The sequence below is a fragment of the Oratosquilla oratoria genome, chromosome 40 (assembly GCF_046742065.1).
Source record: "Oratosquilla oratoria isolate Oo_2021 chromosome 40, ASM4674206v1, whole genome shotgun sequence".
Lineage (NCBI taxonomy): Eukaryota > Metazoa > Arthropoda > Malacostraca > Stomatopoda > Squillidae > Oratosquilla > Oratosquilla oratoria.
The window spans coordinates 17,933,099-17,951,687 of NC_134816.1; the positions used below are offsets into that span (position 1 = coordinate 17,933,099).

The following is an 18,589-nucleotide window of genomic DNA, read 5'->3' on the forward strand; positions in this document are numbered from 1 at the left end:
TGTGTGTGTGTGTGTGTGTGTGTGTTTGTGTGTTTGTGTGTTTGTTTGTTTCACGTAATTGTATTTACCCACTTGTAAAGTACAGGATACGAGCTATATTCTGGAGTCCCATCTGTGCTTCCATCATTGAAATGCTCTGTGTGTGTGTGTGTGTGTGGTTACTTAATTGTATTTACCTGATTGTAATATTAGAACTACGATCGATTGTAATATTAGAACTACGGTCGTGGATTGTTGTTTCCATTAGGGAAACTGAGTTATGTGTGTGTGTGTGTGTGCGTGCGTGCGTGCGTGTGTGTGTGTGTGTGTGTGTGTGTGTGTGTGTGTGTGTGTGTGTGTGTGTGTGTGGATGCGTATGCACATTATCCACATGTGTGTGCCCACGCGCAAATTGCTTATATACCTCATGCGCCTATGAACGTTTGGTTTTCATCTCTCAAAATAATTTGTGTACACATGGCGAGAGGTCTGTTGCCTTGGGTAGTACGAATAGATACTTCCATCAACATTTTCTTTAGTCACCTGTTATAAATGGAGAAAAATTGTAGTAAGTGTTGGAGAGGGAGAGAAAGAGAGCATGCGATTTTTGTTAGTGTGTGTGTATTTACCTAGTTGTATCTTACGAGAAGTAGAGCTACGCTTGTGGTGTCCCGTCTCTGTATATCGCCATAACTAATTTGTTCTTAAATTCTTGTATTGTTCCATATATTCACCACTCTGTGGGCAAAGCTGTTATTTCTGTCTCGTCTATAACTGTCTTTTTTGAGTTTCTTTCCCTGTCCTCGTGGTTCTCTTATCCCAATTTAGTAAGTCGTGTGTGTGTGTGTGTGTGTGTGTGTGTGTGTGTGTGTGTGTGTGTGTGTGTGTGTGTGTGTGTGTGTGTGTGTGTGTGTGTGTGTGTGTGTGTGTGTGTGTGTGTGTGTGTGTGTGTGTGTGTGTGTGTGTGTGTGTGTGTGTGTGGACATATTATCCGAATGGATGTGTTAATTCAGGATGGCATGTTTGTAGATGGATTACATGCATATTGTGATGTAGATACATCATGTTTTTGTTTATATTCATTTTTCTACTGGGACGGAGATGATGATGCCCACAGTTTGATTTTCTCGCTCAGACGTCTAACACGGAAGGTGCGGGTCTCTTGGCACAATAAAATAGACCGACGACGGGAAGAATGAAAAGGAGAGGTACCACCAGGAATACTCGAGACGGAACCAAATTGTGCCTCTCAGCGTGGTCCCGGGTTCGATCCCTAACAGTAGCAGGTAACTGCTGCCCGAATAACCAAGAGAGAAGCGAGGCATTTGGCCGCAGCTAAGTGTCTTCCTGTGTAAGCTGTACGCTCTTCTCTCTCGCCTTCCATCCTACTTCCCGGATTTGCCTCCCGGTAGAAAAATCCCAAGTGAGGTTACCTGTGAAAGCTTGGCCTCTCCTTGGGCAGCTCCTTTACGACGTGGAGGAGGGGGGGGGGGCTCTTCCCTCAGCTCATTAAAATCGTCTGACGGCAACTAGAACAAGCGTAAAAGACGTGGATAATAGTAGGAGAGAGGGGGATGAACGCCGATACTGTAGGTGCGGAGGGGACATCTCGTTTGCAGTAAGCTAGAATAAAACGAACATGATTCTTGGTGTGTGGCTTAGATGCAAAGCTGAACGCTGTTTGTTGGGTCTTTCGGTGAAGTTTCGAGTGGGTGTTTGGGTGCGGAGGGACGGACGTGTTGATGGTGGTGGGCGGGTGGTTTGAATGGGTATTTTGGGCGTGGCAGGGCACGGTGCAGGTATGCGGGCGTGGGCGTGTGGCGCCGCTCAAGATAGATGGGTATCATGAATGTCTTTATGTACGAATGCATCTTATGGTGATGGATAGGTGTAGTTGTGTGTTGTAAACGCAAACTGGTTTCCGAGAGATTGGTTGGGGCTTTTGTGTGTGCGTGCGTGTGTGTGTGTGTGTGTGTGTGTGTGTGTGTGTGTGTGTGTGTGTGTGTGTGTGCGTGTGCGCACACACAAGTAACGCGATCACAGGAAGCGGAGGGACCCTCCATCGTTCCTGGCCGCCCAGAAGAGAGCACCTTCCCTCTTCCCTACCCCCTCCCCCCATTCCTGCATCCCCGCATTCTTGCCTCCCCTCCTCCCCTCTCTACTACCCTCCCCTTCCTAACATCCCCACCTTCCCTGCTCCCCTTCTCACTCCTTCCCATCCCCCTTTTCTCCTTTTCGTCCTCCCACACCTCGTTCTCTTCTCCTCCCCTTCCCCCCCTCCTCATATCCCATCTTCCCCTGTCACCTTCCTGTCATCCTTCCTCCCCTTTCCTCTTCACTGTTTACCGTACCTACCCACGTTCTCCCTTCCTCCCGTCCTTTTCTCGTCCCTTCTTCCTCCTGGTCCTTCCCCCAACCCCCACTTGCCCCTTCCTTCCAGCCTGCACTCCTCCTTGTCACCCTTCCTCCTCTCCTCTTTCCCCCTTCCCCCTCCTCCCCACTTCCCCTCCTTTTTTCTACCGAATCTACCCCGACCATAGAATCTTGCCCAACCTCCGTGCGTGTTGTTCTCCTGCCCAGCCTCCCCTTGTCGTGCCTCTCCTCCTTACCCCTCTCCCTCTTTCCCTCCCTCCTTTCAGCCCGAGGCTTGACTCTGCATTAAATAGAATTGCCTAGGGTTAAATAGACTAAGCCCTAGAGGCTATGTCAGGTGTCGAATGGGACTAGAAGGATCAAGTTCCCCTCCCTCTCCCTCTCCACACCTTAAGTTGAATAAAATCGGATGAATTCATTTGCAATCAAGGCATGGGCGTATATTAAAGGTTTTGCCAAAGTTTGAGCATTTCATTTGTCTCCAGGCCAGAATCCTGGCTTAGGGAAATTTGTTTGTTCCCTTTTCATCCAGAGATTTGCGTCTAGGGTGATTAAAATCGCTTACGCCTCTTGGTTTCGGTTGTGTTAATCAAAACCGACTACAGTGGCGAAATGCCTTGGATAACCTTGTACGGCGGCATCGCTCCCTCCCTTTCCCGTCCTCTTCAACTCTGTATATTATTGGCCTTCGGGTTTATTAATTTATTATTGGCCTTGGGGTTTATTAATTTCTTCTCACTCCCCTCTTCCTCTCTCCTTCGTCCGTCCGTCTTCAACACCTGCTTTCTTTTTCCCTATTTCCTCTCCTTCATCAGGTATTTTCCCACAACACACCGCCACCACCTTAAACCACCACCACCACTATTCTTGTTCCCTCGTTTCCTCGACGTGGTCATCTCGTGGAGTGCAGTTCAGATTACCCTCCAGCCTATGTTTTCTCTTCCCCCTCCTCATTCCACTCTTCTCCTTCCGCCCGTTCCTCTTTCCTCAACTTCTCCATTCCTCTACGAGCCGGTGTTTCCTTTTTCCTCCCCATCACTTCCTTCCATTTCTTTTCACTTCCTTGTCCTTCCCTTTCCTCCTCTTTCCTTACCTTCCCTCCCATTTCCTTCTGTTCCTCTCACTTATCTCCCCACCCTTCCCCTTCGCTCTCGTATCATTTCTTCTGTGACATTTCCCTTTGTTTAGCCCTCTCCACCCTCTAAAACGTTTCTTGTTCTTCTGTACCCTGATCTGCCTTTGTCTACCTTCACCTTCTCCAATTTGTCTTCCTTTCCATTCTCTTTACCTCTCTTCAGTCTCCTTCTCGGTCCTCCTCCTCCTCCTCCTCCTCTGTTGTCAACAGAGTGCGGTGCTGCTGCGGTTGGTGGCAGCCACTGTCAGCGGGCTGCTCGGGGGTGGAGGCTGATCTGTTGGCGGCTGTAGTAGCGGCTACCCTCATGATGTGTGGATCTCTCTGAAAGGGTTAGGTGGAACGGAGGGAGGAGGATAGGGAGACAGAGGGAATAGTCAAGGACAACAAAAAATATAGCTGTGGAAGAGGAGGAAGAATGGAAAAGGGGATATGGATGAACAAAGGATATGTGTTGACAGCTGGGTGTGACTGTGTTGTCATTTGGCCCTCCTCCGAGAACGTGACGTGGACGTGACCCCCTACGTGCCGTTGGTGTTGACGTACACGTCACCGTGCGGAGCAGAGTCCGCGAAAAATCAGTGCCACCGGCGACGAGTGCCACATGGCCGAGGCACTGCTGGTGGGTGTCGGGGTCAGTCACGGATGGATGGCCACTTCCCGCTTCTCAGTGCCCACCGCCTCCACCAGTCCAGTGTCAGCGGTGTCGTGTGTTTCTGTGCGCACACATGGACTTGCCCAATTTTATGTACATGTTTGCATGCACCCACTCACACAGACCCCACGCACACACATGGGTATTGTGACACACACGCACACACACACACACACACACACACACACACACACACACACACACACACACACACACACACACACACACACACACACACACACACACACACACACACACACACACACACACACACACACACACACACACACACACACACACACACACACACACACACACACACACACACACACACACACACACACACACGAGAGACGGAACACGGGAAATAAAATGTGAGCTCTAGTGTGCAACTAATTGATGACGCGGTATGTGGTATCGTTTGTTTGATTGGTTGATTGATTGATTGTGTGGTATGGTGTCTTGTATTTTCGTTTCACCGTAACGACCCTTAGTTCTAATTGGGCTAAAGTGTGCTCGTGAATCCCAACTGTATTCTGCGGACCTCGGGTGGCACAAGACTTGCGCGTAAGGTCCCCAGAGACTTCTCGAAGAGCAGAGAGCACGAGATCGCGCCAGACATAACGAGCTGCAGGCTCGTCACTTTTGACATAGATGTGTCTCGCAGGGATCGCCGGGAAAGGAGACTGGCAAAGGCCTGGTGGAAGCGAACGGGGCCTGACAGGGGACGGTGGAGGGTCTTGCGGAGGCTGCCCAAATCTCGTAGATTTCATTTACAGAACCTAAACTAATTGCTGCACCTTTACCCCATGTGCTCGGACAGATAGGGCAAGTGACGGTCACCGGTAACTGCCAGGGATCGAATCTGGGACTGTGCGCTTTAGCAGTACCAACTCAGAATTGGAATAGATTCGTTTAGAAAATGCAGATTTTTGTAACTAAAGCCCGGTAGACTATGCTAAGAGCAAATAGAGGTCAAAATAAGCAGCAGCTGGATTTAAACTAAGACAAAATAACATGCGGGATATTGCAAATCTCTGTCCTCGGACGCCTAGGATGCACGTACGCAGAGGAACTGGCAATGTATGTTGTAGTGGCCTAAATGCACAACCAGCATCCTTCGTGGCAACTGAAATTCTTCCCAAATGTTTTTTATCTATGTATTGTAATTGTTTATTTGTTTAATTAAAGTATAAGGGGTTTATCGACACAGTGATGCTCGTTATCGATTTGGTTCAGGCTAGGTGCAAACAATTCTCTGCTCTCAAAGGGACGGACTTCGGTCTGAAAGGCCTTCTCGACCGATCGAGACCCCTTCCAGACCAGACCTGATGGGTTCTTGTTCCTGTCAGCGAAAGTCACTGTTCCTGCTCTTGATCCTGCTCCTGGCGACGGGGCGAGAAACCGCGAGAGGCCAGCTAAGGGCTTCGCCTTCTTTCGAGTGAATGAGTGTGATACTGATATCGCATTAAAGCATTCCGACAGATGGATGAGTGGCAAGCACAGGCGCGCGCACGTACGCACACTCACATTGTGTGTGTGTATATATATATATATATATATATATATATATATATATATATATATATATATATATATATATATATATATATATATATATATATATATATATGCAAAATAACCAGGAGAAGGAAACTTGTATCACGGTGATGTGATTGCTTGCATATATATATATATATATATATATATATATATATATATATATAGAGAGAGAGAGAGACAGACAGACAGACAGACAGAGACAGTCAGAGACAGAGTTCAGGCATGCATCCCCCCGTTCCACTTCACTATTTTTGTCATATCTGTTTTCAGAAAATACATTATATCGAAAAATTCTTTCCGTGTACACTAAAGCTATGCCTTTAATAGAGGAGCCTGTACTAGTACAGGGCTAACAAAAACGAATTGACAGCCTAAATAAATAGATGAACATATAACTAAATAAGTAATAGAGTGAATAGATAAATACAATAAAAGTAGATCGAGAGGACACGCCTGATGGCCCTGGAGGTCTGTGTATAAGTGTCGAATGCTAAAAGCAGCCTTAATTTATAAACATGGACACTGTTTACGCTGATCATTTTCTTTCCGTTGTGTCTCCTCGTTTGTCACCGTGTTTTCAGCATTGGTGTGCTGGTGATTTGCGTTTTGTTCTTCAAATAAATCCCCCAAATATTTTTCAAGTTTTCCTATTGATCTTCAGATATCTTTTACTCCTTTCGTATTGTGGTTATATGTATTGGGAAATTACTTTCCTTAACCCTAATTTCTTGACTGTTTACGTATGAGTGACTAAATCTTGATAATTAAAGAAAATGGATGTGGTGATAGTATGAATACCATAGTACTTATCAGACGGTTCGTATTTGAAGGTTTTTGTATTCTAACCATCCCTTACAAACTCGACATATATTCATATAATAATAATAAAACTGTTCTACTATTATTATACCACTCTGAATAACTTTTTTTCGTTTTTTGCAGTTACTACGGGGTTTGCGTCAACGAGGGGCAGGTCCACGCACTCACAGAAGTAAGTGAACCCAGCATGTCTCAAATTGTGGTAAATTTATTTATTTATTATATTTTTCTGTGAAGAAAGATAATGATACAGGTTGGATATGAAGTCACGCGCGCATAGTTTCTTTGGGTGCATAATTATGGTTGACGGTGTGGTCGTGAATCGGTGTTTCTCTACACCTTTTCAACCCCTTTCACAACAGAAATGTTCATCTCTTACTCTTAGTCTGTTCGCACATATCATATATGATTGGTACTGTAAGAGAGAGGTCATTTCATAATTTTTAGTTGCCTACGGAGTCTTAAGTTCCTCTAAACTGAATAAAGTCATTTGGCGTTCCCCAAAATAAAATTCCAAAAACGAACGAATTCGATCTATTGGGCTGTGAATTGTTGATCGAGTTAATTCGGTCGAGATAATCAAACCATTCACTACTTCAAAGGAGATCTGGGCTGAATGAAATAGTCTGGCTAGTGCCAAAATAAATTTCTTTAAGAAGGCAAATTACTTTTATTGGGCTGTAATGGGTTAGCAATGTTAACATTCATATGACCGTGATAATAGGAAATATAAATGATTCGAAATGGAATGGAAACAAATGATACATTGAGGAATTAAGTTGAAGTGGGGTCGGAAAGGGAAGATTTTGAGAAAAATGTAGGATTTTCTGAAGATGTACGAAAAAAAAAAATCACGTGAAAGACAGAACAAGGTTTTTACAACCTAGCTTATATTATGACATCTTTTCCTGGTTATAATATGTCATTTTTTGTAAGGACCACAGTGGAAGTCTTTTGACTTTCTGTGCCATCCTCGGATATACAATTGTATTTACTATGTATAATATGAGTCTTACATGTATTTTATTGTATATATGATTGAATCCGAATAAAATAAAATCAAACGTTACTAGAGAATATGGTCGTCGCACACGCACAGGAGATAGATAACAGATATCCGTGTATGCTGAAATTCTGCGTATTTTTGCTGTTCCCCCATAAAAAAAAACACCTACCCCCCATTTTAGGAAAAAACACATGTTTTGAGATATTTTATGTAATACATAAGCCCAAGAAGCTAATAAAAAAGGCACATTACGCTTTACTGGAAAATGGGTAGCTTCTAAACTCATCCCTTACTCCCGCCTTCACATCGTCACCACCGCCGACAACAGAAATAAACGCTTTGAAAATAACTACGCACCTCCCCCCCACTTCCTATGTACTTACACACCCATTTCCGTTATCCTCCATGGTGTTTTCACCAAATTATGTGAAATTTTCTTCTTGGAGTGTATGTAATTCACGAAAGCATCATCCTCAATTTTGATATCGAGTTTTGTGCACATATGTTGTCCGCGAGGAAATGCTCAGCTTCTCCATAAACTGCGATTAAGTTGTAAACTGAGTATTTACCCATGTTTCCAAAGAAGATACGAATGATTGTAGCCATAGTAAGTTTGTGACCATCTACGCGCGATTTGAATATCGGAGATAATCCGTGGATCACCGTGTAATCATTATCCGCGGTAACCCGTGTATATCCCTACTGGAGGTAATCCGTGTAATCTCAAAACCGTATTAAAGGGCAGCTGTACCGCACAAGGGAAGAGATGAAGGTGATTTGAAGTATGGATATGGTCGTTAGATATGCGCACGCGTGTGTATAATGACATTATTTTTTCTTTTACCGTTATACAAAATTTATCCGTGCAACACACACACACACACATATATATTGTTATTTTTTTCAGTACATCAATGGTGGTTCCTTAGATTCGCTTATTCAGGATGCTTGTGTATCACTCCCATGGTGCACTCGTGTGTCCCTAGCCCTCGATGTCGCACGGGGCATGGCCTACCTACATAGTCAACGGGTCTTCCACAGGGATCTAACGTCAAAAGTAAGTTCAACACGTGAAGTGTTCTCTAAACTGAGTTGGGTGTTCAATAACATTTGCTTCTTTACCAAGAGTACTGGGGTAGAAGGGATGGAGGAATTAATTTTAGAATTTATCTCTTATGTACTGAGTTGTGATTTTTTTTCATAGTTCCTAATTATAATTTTTATTGTTTTATAAATTTAATTTATTTTTGTGTGTAATCTCATGCCACTCTTAACTCCATCGTTCAGTGGAATATTTGTATTCAATATACCTTTGACAGTTTTTCATTTGGTAGGATTTCAATTATCAGTTCTTCATGGCAAAACATATAAGGAAATGGAATATGGAAAATTTGTTAAAAAATGGACTTGTTTCACTACAGAATGTGCTAATAAAGCATACACCTGATATCACCGAAGAGGAACGGCAAGCTGTGGTTGCTGACTTCGGTCTTGCTGCCCCCATCCCTGACAGCACGTGAGTATATACCCACAAAGAAGTGTAGGATCATCTTGTGCATTAGTATTATGGTTGCAGCATAATTCATATTTTTATGGGTGGTTTAGGGAGGGTGGAGGGGTGTGGAACACGTGTATTCAGGGATGGAATGGGTGGGAATGATTTTATGCCTTTTTCTTTTTGGCTACCCCCCTTGTAAGGGGGAGAAAGCCTTGGTATATGTATGTATGGGTGGTTTCCATCAACCTTGTACCAGCCACATACTGTATATCCCCAAATTGAATAAAATCTGGCACTTGTCAAAATTAATCTTTAACAAATTCAGTTGTTTGAAATAGTTCTGTAATCCTTTATTGGTCAGAGGTTTCTCAAAACCATGAAAATACTTGTCTGCCAAAACAGTCTTTAAATGTCTTATTTGGGATATTTAATCTCTGAAGTTAGACATTAGTTGTCATTTTGTTTTCATCAATTTCCCACTTGGTTGACTGAGTGAGAGTTGATGTAAAAATGTACCGATTTCATGTGCTATTTGAATTATTACTTATTCTTTTGTTTTAGATGTGTGAGACTGCCACAGGTGGGATCGCCTTACTGGATGGCACCAGAGGTAATTCGTGGTACGTGGTATGACCACCGCGTTGATGTCTTCTCCTTTGGTATCATTGTGTGCGAATTGATTGCAAGGTATGGAAATAGTGTTTTGTTTTGATCAGGTGGAACTTTCAGTTCATGCTTGATGTGATAATTGATCCAGTGACAAAACATAAGTTATAATAATTGTAGAAAAAAATATGCTTTGTTTTTTGTTTGTGGTCTGCTTTATTTATCTAATTTTTCCCACCATTTTTAATGTAATGCACTTGTCATTGTCAATGGTGTCTATGAACAGATGTGAGGCAGATCCTGATGTATTACCACGAACGCACAACTTTGGTGTTGACTACCTGCTGTTCTCGCACATGGTGGGTGTCGACTGCCCTCCAGACTTCCTTCATCTGGCATTTCGATGTTGCCAGGTGAGTCATAGCTTTTATATTTCATTTAGAGTACCATTGAGGTATTGGCAAGGTCTGTAAATTGTATCAGTACAGTATTGCAATGGCTGTCACAACTGTAATGCTACTTTAGCATGTGATGTGACAATATATTTAGGTAGTTGGATGTGAATCACCAGCAGATATTTGTAAGAAACATTTCTTCAGACCTATCCCAAGGTTAGACTGTTCACATAATATGTGTTGAATCAGTCATGTAAGTAATTGAAAATTAAAACATACATGTATTAATATTAAAAGGCCACATCTCCTTATGATGGAGGTGGCCTTACATATGTACAAACCAAAAGTTCTTTTCCCCCTTGTAATGGGTGTGCATAGACTCGCCCTGCACCCATCCCTTACCCAAACAAGACCTATTCATCATCCCTCCTATTTTGACACCTCATAGATGAAGGAGTTTGAATGTGTTTGAGATAAGGTGTCTGAGAAGTATGATAGGGGTTACTAGGCTGGATAGAGTGAGAAATGAGGAGGAGAATAGGGGTGGTAAGGGAGTTGGGAGATAGGGTGGATGAAAGAGTATTGGGATGGTTTGGACACTTGGAAAGAGAGTGAAGAAAGACTAGTAAAAGAGGTATGGAAGGCAGATGTGGAGGGAGTGAACATGAGGGGGTGACCCAGGATGAGATGGATGGATGGGGTGAAAGGGGCTTTGGGAAGAGGGGAATGTCTGTTGAGGAAGGACGAGAGAGGACAGAAGACGAGTGAAAAGGAGAATGGTTGTATATGGATGATGTTGTGATGCATGAGGTGGAATGGGTGGGGGGATGGGGAGTGAGGTAGTATGTGTGAGCAAAATTTGATGCAGCCCAAAGGGATTTCTCCCCATCTTTTCCTTTTCTATATGAGGGGGACGGAGAGGGGGGTCGCCAATTTAATGAAGCGGCCTTGCTGTGGATGTGCTGTCTTGCGACACTGCCTCTGACCTTGGGCAGTGGACAAGATGCAGGGATGACTTGTCATCCAGGAGGTGCCAAGATAAGAGGGAGGGAAGAGGGTAGAGGGGAATGGAGTGTATTAGGGATGGAATGGGTGGGAGTGGTTTTTATGCCTTTTGCTTTTTGGCTACCTCCCTTGTAAGGAGGAAAAAGCCTTTGATATATGTATGTGTATGTATATTTGATTCTGGAATAAATACATTTGTTATTGATGTGATATCCTCGAGGTAGTTGTTAACCCCTTCAGTCTGGTGTAACCAGGAAATGGGTTTTTAAAGTGTGCCACAACATTGAAATAATTTGGTCAGATTATTTGGACATAAAAATTTCAAAGGCAGAAATTGGCATCAGCTAGAACAAAATGTCACCTGACTGCAGGGGTTGGTGACCATTTCTTCATCAACAGGTCATTAAGCTGTAAAGGATATTTTGCAATATTTTTGCATTAATTCTCTTAGAATATAATTAAAATGTGCAGATATTTGACAGTAAGCCAGGATGTGTTGAATGGTCATGAATTAAATTAATTTTTTATTTTGGGTCTTAGATCGACCCAAGTTCCCGTCCCTTGTTTGAAGAGATCACGGAGAAGCTAGAGGCGATTAAAGCACGACTTGCTGCTGCAGCCACACGCACACCACACCGCAAAAACAAAGGTGAGCACTGCACTATGATAGGGAGAGGACAGGCAGTGTTAAGAGAAGAATGGTAATTGAAGAGTAGGAGGTTAGGGAGGAAAAGGTAAAGGACAGTCTTACTATGGTGCACATGTGATTTGAAGATTGTACTAAGAACCCTAGAGTGCCCCACCATTTAACAAGTTTTCACTAACTGTTACAGCCATCAGAACTGGCGTGCTGTTTTTATTAATGAATATACTATAGAGAGATATTCATATTTTGGTGTTGATTCCCCCCCCCCTTCAGGCTAATTAATCTTGCTTCTTAATCATGTGAAATTAACAATTGCACACTTACTCATATTACTGAGTTGCTCACTGCCTCTTTCCGTCTCTCTTGTCTCTCTCTCTATATATAACTACATAAAGTAACAGTTAGTGTATTAGTGGCAGAGTTTGGGAAAGTTTGTGAAAGGAAGTGTGGGCAAAAGTAACATGATGAGATGTATAAGGGCTGGTGGTGGTGCTGGGTTGGAGGCGAGTTTAAAAAGGGTTTGTCGTGATTCGACAGTGTATAGTTCAAGTTTGAATTTCCCACCTATAGTGGCTCTGGGAATACAAATTATCATTTGGTAATTATTTATGATATTGCATGACTGGACCTATTTATCTTTGTTCATTTAAGGTAAATAATTTGCATTAATATCATAAGGTGAATGGTATATATTTGATGTAAATAAATTTTGTATTAAATACTTGGGTTCTGAAGACTTATAATATTGAAACTCAAGATCCAATGTCACACCCATTAAGGGAGTAAGAGGTCTTGTTCACTTGCCTTTGAAACACATGACTGACATAAAGAGAAAGGTGACATGATTACAGTATTCAGGTCTCTAAACAGGATATATTGCATTGATAGAAGAGATCTGATGAAAGATGGGAGGGCTTTAAGAGGTCATGGAAGTAAATTAAGAAAGACAACATGTCAAAAGGATGTGAAGAAATACAGTGTTCCATACATGAGTTCAAATCTAAATATGGTAATTGGAAATCAAAGATATAAATTAAGTTGTAATCATATATGAATTTGAGTCTAGGTATGTTAGAAAACTAGAGAATAGATGGGACCCAACTAGCGTTGCTCCTTTCCTGTATACTACAAATAGGTAAATACATGAACTGTGAAACTCCAAAGCATGATAAAACCAAATTTATCTTGTCTAACTATATAGTACGAGCCCAGGCCTACAATATTGGTAAAGTATTCATTCCAAACTTATTGTAGTTAAAGATTTTTGTACCAATGTAGATAGCTCAGTAGGTGTTGGAATAGAATATTTATCATCAACCCAAGTAATGCCAGGAAGGCATGTTTGGCCAGCATTGAGTTTAGGTACATGTCGTTTAATTTAACCCATTCAACTCCGATGACAAGATTCTTGTCATTTGGTCAAATAAAACAAAAAATCATAAAACACCAAAATGTTTGATCAAACACCAGAAAAATATGACGTCCGTCCTCGCTTCGCTAGCGAGCGAAGCGAGGACGGATGTCATATTTTTCTGGTGTTTGATCAAACATTTTGGTGTTTTATGATTTTTTGTTTTATTTGACCAAATGACAAGAATCTTGTCATCGGAGTTGAATGGGTTAACCGCTAGAATATGATGACACCTGTGTATACGTCATGACCAGCGAGTGGGTATACAAGGATGCTGGTGTTGGCTTCCAGATTATATTTATTTTGTAGTTGTAGCTGAGTGACCCCTGTATTCTGTGAACAGGCTTGATCATGTTTTCTGTAATGTTATATTTAGTCAGGGTGAAAGAGAATGAGTATAACAGCAGTAACTATATATTTTGTAATGCACATATTGTGATGCATCATAGTACATCAGGCAACCTGATGTGCGAGTGAATATTTGACTTGTATTGAAGAGGTTAGAGATAATTATTCCATTGTATGAACAGACGTTTAGTACTAGGGTTAGGCTAATAGTAGTAAAGAAAAGTTTGGAGGAAATGGAGAATTTTTATGTATTTAAGGTTACGGTACATATAGTAGGGAATGAGGAATGGGATGGAAGTAAAATATAAATTACAGGACACAAATAAATGTCTAGCAGGAATGGCAAGTGTCAATGCAATCTATCCTCTTTAGTGACCTGAACACTGTAATTGTGTCCCCTCTTTCTCTTTGATCTTTCAAAGTTGGTAGACCCAGTACTTTTAGTCTTTCCTCATATGGTTTGTCTGCCAGACTGGGGACCAATTTGGATGCTGCCCTTTGTATTCTCTCAATCTTGCTTGTATCCTTCACTGTGTGTGGAGACCCTACTACTGATGTATATTCCAGTCTTGGATATATCAGGGTTTTGATGAGCTTATCTCTTCATTCATATAATAGAACCCAAAATGAATGCAACCCATAAAAGTACCCACAACTGATACAAATGTGAATGGATTGAGTTTATTTTTACACACATCAACGTAAGATGATAACAATTAAGTTTTGAAAGTTTGAGTCATTTCGGTTGGATGGTCCACATGTCAGCGATGTTCAAAGGTATGCTCCAAATGTCCACCGCGTTGACGGAGACACTACTGAATGCGCCGTGCAAAATTGTTCACCACGCGGACACACACTGCCCCTGGAATCTCCCTGATCCTTGTTGTTATTGCAGCTTTCAAGTCCATGATTGTCTGGGGGTTGTTCTCATAGATATGGTCTTTCAAATAACCCCACAGATAGAAATCTGGGGGGTTAAGGTCAGGTGAGTGCAGGGCCTACTCGGGGTCGCATCTTCTGCTGATCAGTCACTCTTGAAAGCGTTGTTGCAGCCAGGTCAGCATTTGGTTTGATGTGTGTGGGGTGGCCTCGTCCTGCTGGAACCACTGCTCTGCACGAATGAGTCGAGCATGTCTCCCGAGTGTTGTCCAGAATTTCCTCAGGATCTCGATGTAACAGTCTGTGTTGACCATGACGGACCTTTCCTGTTCGTCCTCAAACCAAAAAGGACCAATGATGCCATGCTTTGACATGGCCACCCAGGCAACATTTAACTGAGTGTAATGGACATTGAAGAACAACCTCTGGTGGTGCTGTGCCCCAGAAAATACAATTTTTACTGTTCACGTAGCCAGATGGAAGAAAATGTGCCTCATCTGAGAACCACACATCATCAAGAAAGTTGGGATCCACATCAATTTTGTCACACAACCATTGACACATAATGACTTTTGTCCCTATCCGCCTGCGTCAACTTCTGTTTGATCTGAATTCTGTATGCATACAGATGAAGGTCCTTTTTCAATATCCGCCTAACTGATTCCCGTGCAGTGCCTAGCTCTTGGGTCTGACGTCAGATAGACTTCTTCGGGCTGCAACCAACAGAGTCCCTGACAGCAGCAACATTTTCAGCAGCCCTTGCACTCAAATGTCGTCCAGTTCTCACCTCTCCAGCTTTAGAGCTCAGTTTTTGCACACTTCCTGATCTCCTGAACTTATTCACCCATCGGTAAATGTGACTTTTATCAGGATAATCGTTAAAATTAAACTCCCTTCGGAATCTTGCCTGCACTGATTTGAACGATTTGGTCTCAAAATAGGTCTCAACACAAAATGTTTTTTGTTCAGTTGTCCATGGCATTTTTAGTACTGTACTGGCTGTTATTTTCTCTTGTTATTCTCTCCTCTAGTGGAATCTACAACATAAAAAGAATTGGATTACTTTTCACGATTTTATTCACTATGATATGGGTTGCACTCATTTTGGGTCACTTTAATTTTCTGCAGTAGTTCATATGTTTGTCCCACAATCCTGCTGATATGTCTGTCTGGTGTGTGTGTGTGTGTGTGTATATATATACGTATACATATATATATATATATGTATAATATATATATATATAAATAAAACCAAAGCAAAGGGAGGAGAAAAATCAATAATCAAAACTGTTGATAAAAATCTGCTGAAAAGGAGGAAGTACTCAACATGCAGAATTTTCGCGTTAAACAGTAACAAAAGTATTGAATTAGTTATGAGGTGGAATACATGCATGTACGAAGAAAGTATGTATGTACACACACCACACAATAATACACACATTTTCCTCTGAATATGCTTTGGGCTTGACTTGATATTTAGTTTATTATATGAATAGCTTGATTGATGTGAATCCTTTCTTTTTCTAATGTTATGCATACTGTTGTAATACTGTGGTGTAAAAAATGTGTTAATTATACTCATACTCATAGATGATGTAGGCAAGAAACTAGATAGGATATGTGACAGAGTGAAGGACAATTGTTGTCACTCTAGTTGACGTAACTAGCTGGTGTGGTCCATTGATATGGAAAAGAAACTTTCACTTTCTCTCTCTTGTTACAGCTGGACACCGGAGATCATTATCAGACGATACCTTCCTCATTATTCGCAATCAGATGCTTGAAGTGGCCTCATCATCATCACATTCACAGTCATCTTCAGCCTCATCATCATCGTCGTCGTCTCATCCTCCTCAGCATCATCACCAGCAGCACTCTGGTAGTGGTGGGTCCTACCTAAGTGAAGGCGGGTTGGTGACGCCACTCAAGATTGGAGAGGCTATGGTGGCAGCTGACCCTTATTACCAGCCCTCCAATGAATCTGTAAATCCCTTTGCCTGTGTCAAGCTGCCTGCACGCTCACACTTTCTCCTGGAGGAGGGTGGGCGTGTGTGTCACTCCCTGCCGTCCGACCCAGAGGCTCTCTATGCTCACCGACATCCAGAGGTGCCCAGTCGGTTGACTCCTCAGAGTCCTCCTCCGCATCATGCCTCTGACTCATCCCTGTGCCAATCACCCTCCTCGCCTCTGCCTGCCACTTCCTTGCGTGTTCCTCCCACTACCTGTACTTGTATCCAGACAGATGTGAGAGAGGAAAGGCAACAGCAGCACCAGCAGCAGCAGCAACCCCAGCAGTATACCAAATCCCACAGATGTCTCCACCATCACCACCACCACCATCATCACCAGGATAAAAGCAGCTTGGACGAGAAACGCAAGCCTCTGTCTGTGACACTGGCTGGTGGTGGCATCCAGTTGGAAGGGAGCAGGATCAGTTCCTGGCCCAGAGACCTGTGCCAGTGTGGAGAGCAAATCAATGAGGAGGACGAGCCTCCTGCAGTATCAAATAGTCCACGCTCTGACACTGGCAGCAGCAGTGGCAGCAGCTCAACGCCAGCAGGAGGTGGCGGCCTTGGACCTCCACATGTTGTTCCTCTCTTCACGACGCGTCGCCGGGGCTCGGGTGAAAGTGGGTTCTTCAGTGTAGGTGAGGCTGACCGTAACAGCACGCCTGAGCTGTGTCTCTCCTACTCTGAACTAAGTACTGCCTCATTGATCTCCACAGAGGATGAGGATGGCAATTCCCACTACTTCATCAAACGCTCGTCCTCAGTCATCACTGACAGCTCCGAAGACTTGTCCAGCCTAGGCTGTGATCTTTCTCAGTGTGACTTGTCACAATGTGATCTGACAATGTGTGATGTGGAAACTAGTGGCAGAATGGCTGACTATGTGTCTGACAGAAACATCCATCAGATTGTTGAATTCTTTGAACGCCAAGGCCGTCTTGTTGGTGATAGCCGCAAGACAGCTGTAATGCGCAAACGCACCTCAAATGTGGTGCCACTCCTCACAAGTAAGTTCAGCAGCTGTAGTAGCTCTGTTGTCAGTAGTAGCTGCAGTCGTCCGTCCTCCTCATGGTGCGGTTGTCGCGGTGACGTGACTCGAAGTGCCACCAGAACTCAGGGCAACTTCCCATCCTTTGCGTCACACAATGGCAACTGCAGCAGTTCCTCCATGGCAGCTGCTGCACTGCTCAGCCATGCCAGCTGCTTGGCACACACCAAAGAGTCATACACGCCAAAGAGTAACCCATTGCAGCTTTCGCCCTTGGCAGCTACTTTAACCCCCTCTGCTTCATCAAGTCATACAGCTAGTGGAGCAGCTAGTAGTAACAGCTGTAAAGGAGGCAGTAGTGGTAGTGGAAATAGCAGCAGCAGCAGTGTTGTGGGTATGGAAGGCCGCACAGAGGCGTTCCGAGCCAAGGAGCGACCTATAGTCTTCATTACAGAAGGAACTGTTCGAGCCAAGCGAGATATTTTTGAAGCAAAATAAAAGAGTTTATTATATTTTCTGTTTCATTTGTAATACAGGATTGTAATTAATATATTTTGGTTCTTCCTAGTCACAAAATAACATTTCTTTTTTTGTGATATGTATTATTAATGTTTCTTTATTTCCAGTTTAAGCTAGAAAATAAAAGGTGCAAAGGATGTGGCTTGTATTTGATTATACCTACTGGGAATAGTAACTGGCTCTTGCATAATTCAGATTAACTTCGGCTGCTGAATATTTCATATCAGTGGAAGTGAAGTGTTTGGAGTTTAAAAATGTGGTATAGTATGGAAAAATAGGATTTATGAAGGAACTGAGACACACATAAGATTTGGAGAGAGAACATGCCAACCTGAAGTGAATTGGTCATGTTATGAAGATGGATAGAAGTAGATGTCCTCTGAGGATGCATAATTGGTGGTGCTGGGATCAAGTGCAATGAGACCAAGAATGTGTGTGTGTGTGTGTGTGTGTATGTATATATGTATATGCAAACTGAGTTAAACACCACAGCATTATCACAATTATTACTTTTCTTTTCTAATGTTTTCAATTCTCCTCACTATAATTCTGACTTTGGGAGGATGAGCATAAATGAGCTGTCCTAAGTTGTCCATTTTTAATAACACACAAGTTGATGTTTCAAGTTAAGGAGTCATTCTCAAATAATAAATCACAAATCAATACAATGGAACAGGCACAGAACAACTACATTTTCACAGAATGGACAAGACGACATGTTTCCACATACTTTATAAACAAGTTCAAAGGTGACGTGG

The 18,589-nt window shown here is 42.7% G+C and overlaps 1 protein-coding gene across 1 annotated transcript in view; it reads left to right on the forward strand.

Moving 5' to 3' along the window:
• Positions 1–17,970, forward strand: part of LOC143020644 (uncharacterized) — a 30,006-nt gene extending 12,036 nt beyond the window's left edge. The window contains exons 2-8 of the mRNA XM_076177146.1: positions 6,645–6,693; positions 8,435–8,584; positions 8,949–9,043; positions 9,587–9,712; positions 9,918–10,044; positions 11,572–11,680; positions 16,039–17,970. Of these exons, the coding sequence (XP_076033261.1) occupies positions 6,645–6,693; positions 8,435–8,584; positions 8,949–9,043; positions 9,587–9,712; positions 9,918–10,044; positions 11,572–11,680; positions 16,039–17,810 (2,428 nt within the window). The 3' untranslated portion in view covers positions 17,811–17,970. The remainder of the gene's footprint in view (positions 1–6,644; positions 6,694–8,434; positions 8,585–8,948; positions 9,044–9,586; positions 9,713–9,917; positions 10,045–11,571; positions 11,681–16,038) is intronic.
• The last annotated feature ends 619 nt before the right edge of the window (positions 17,971–18,589 follow it).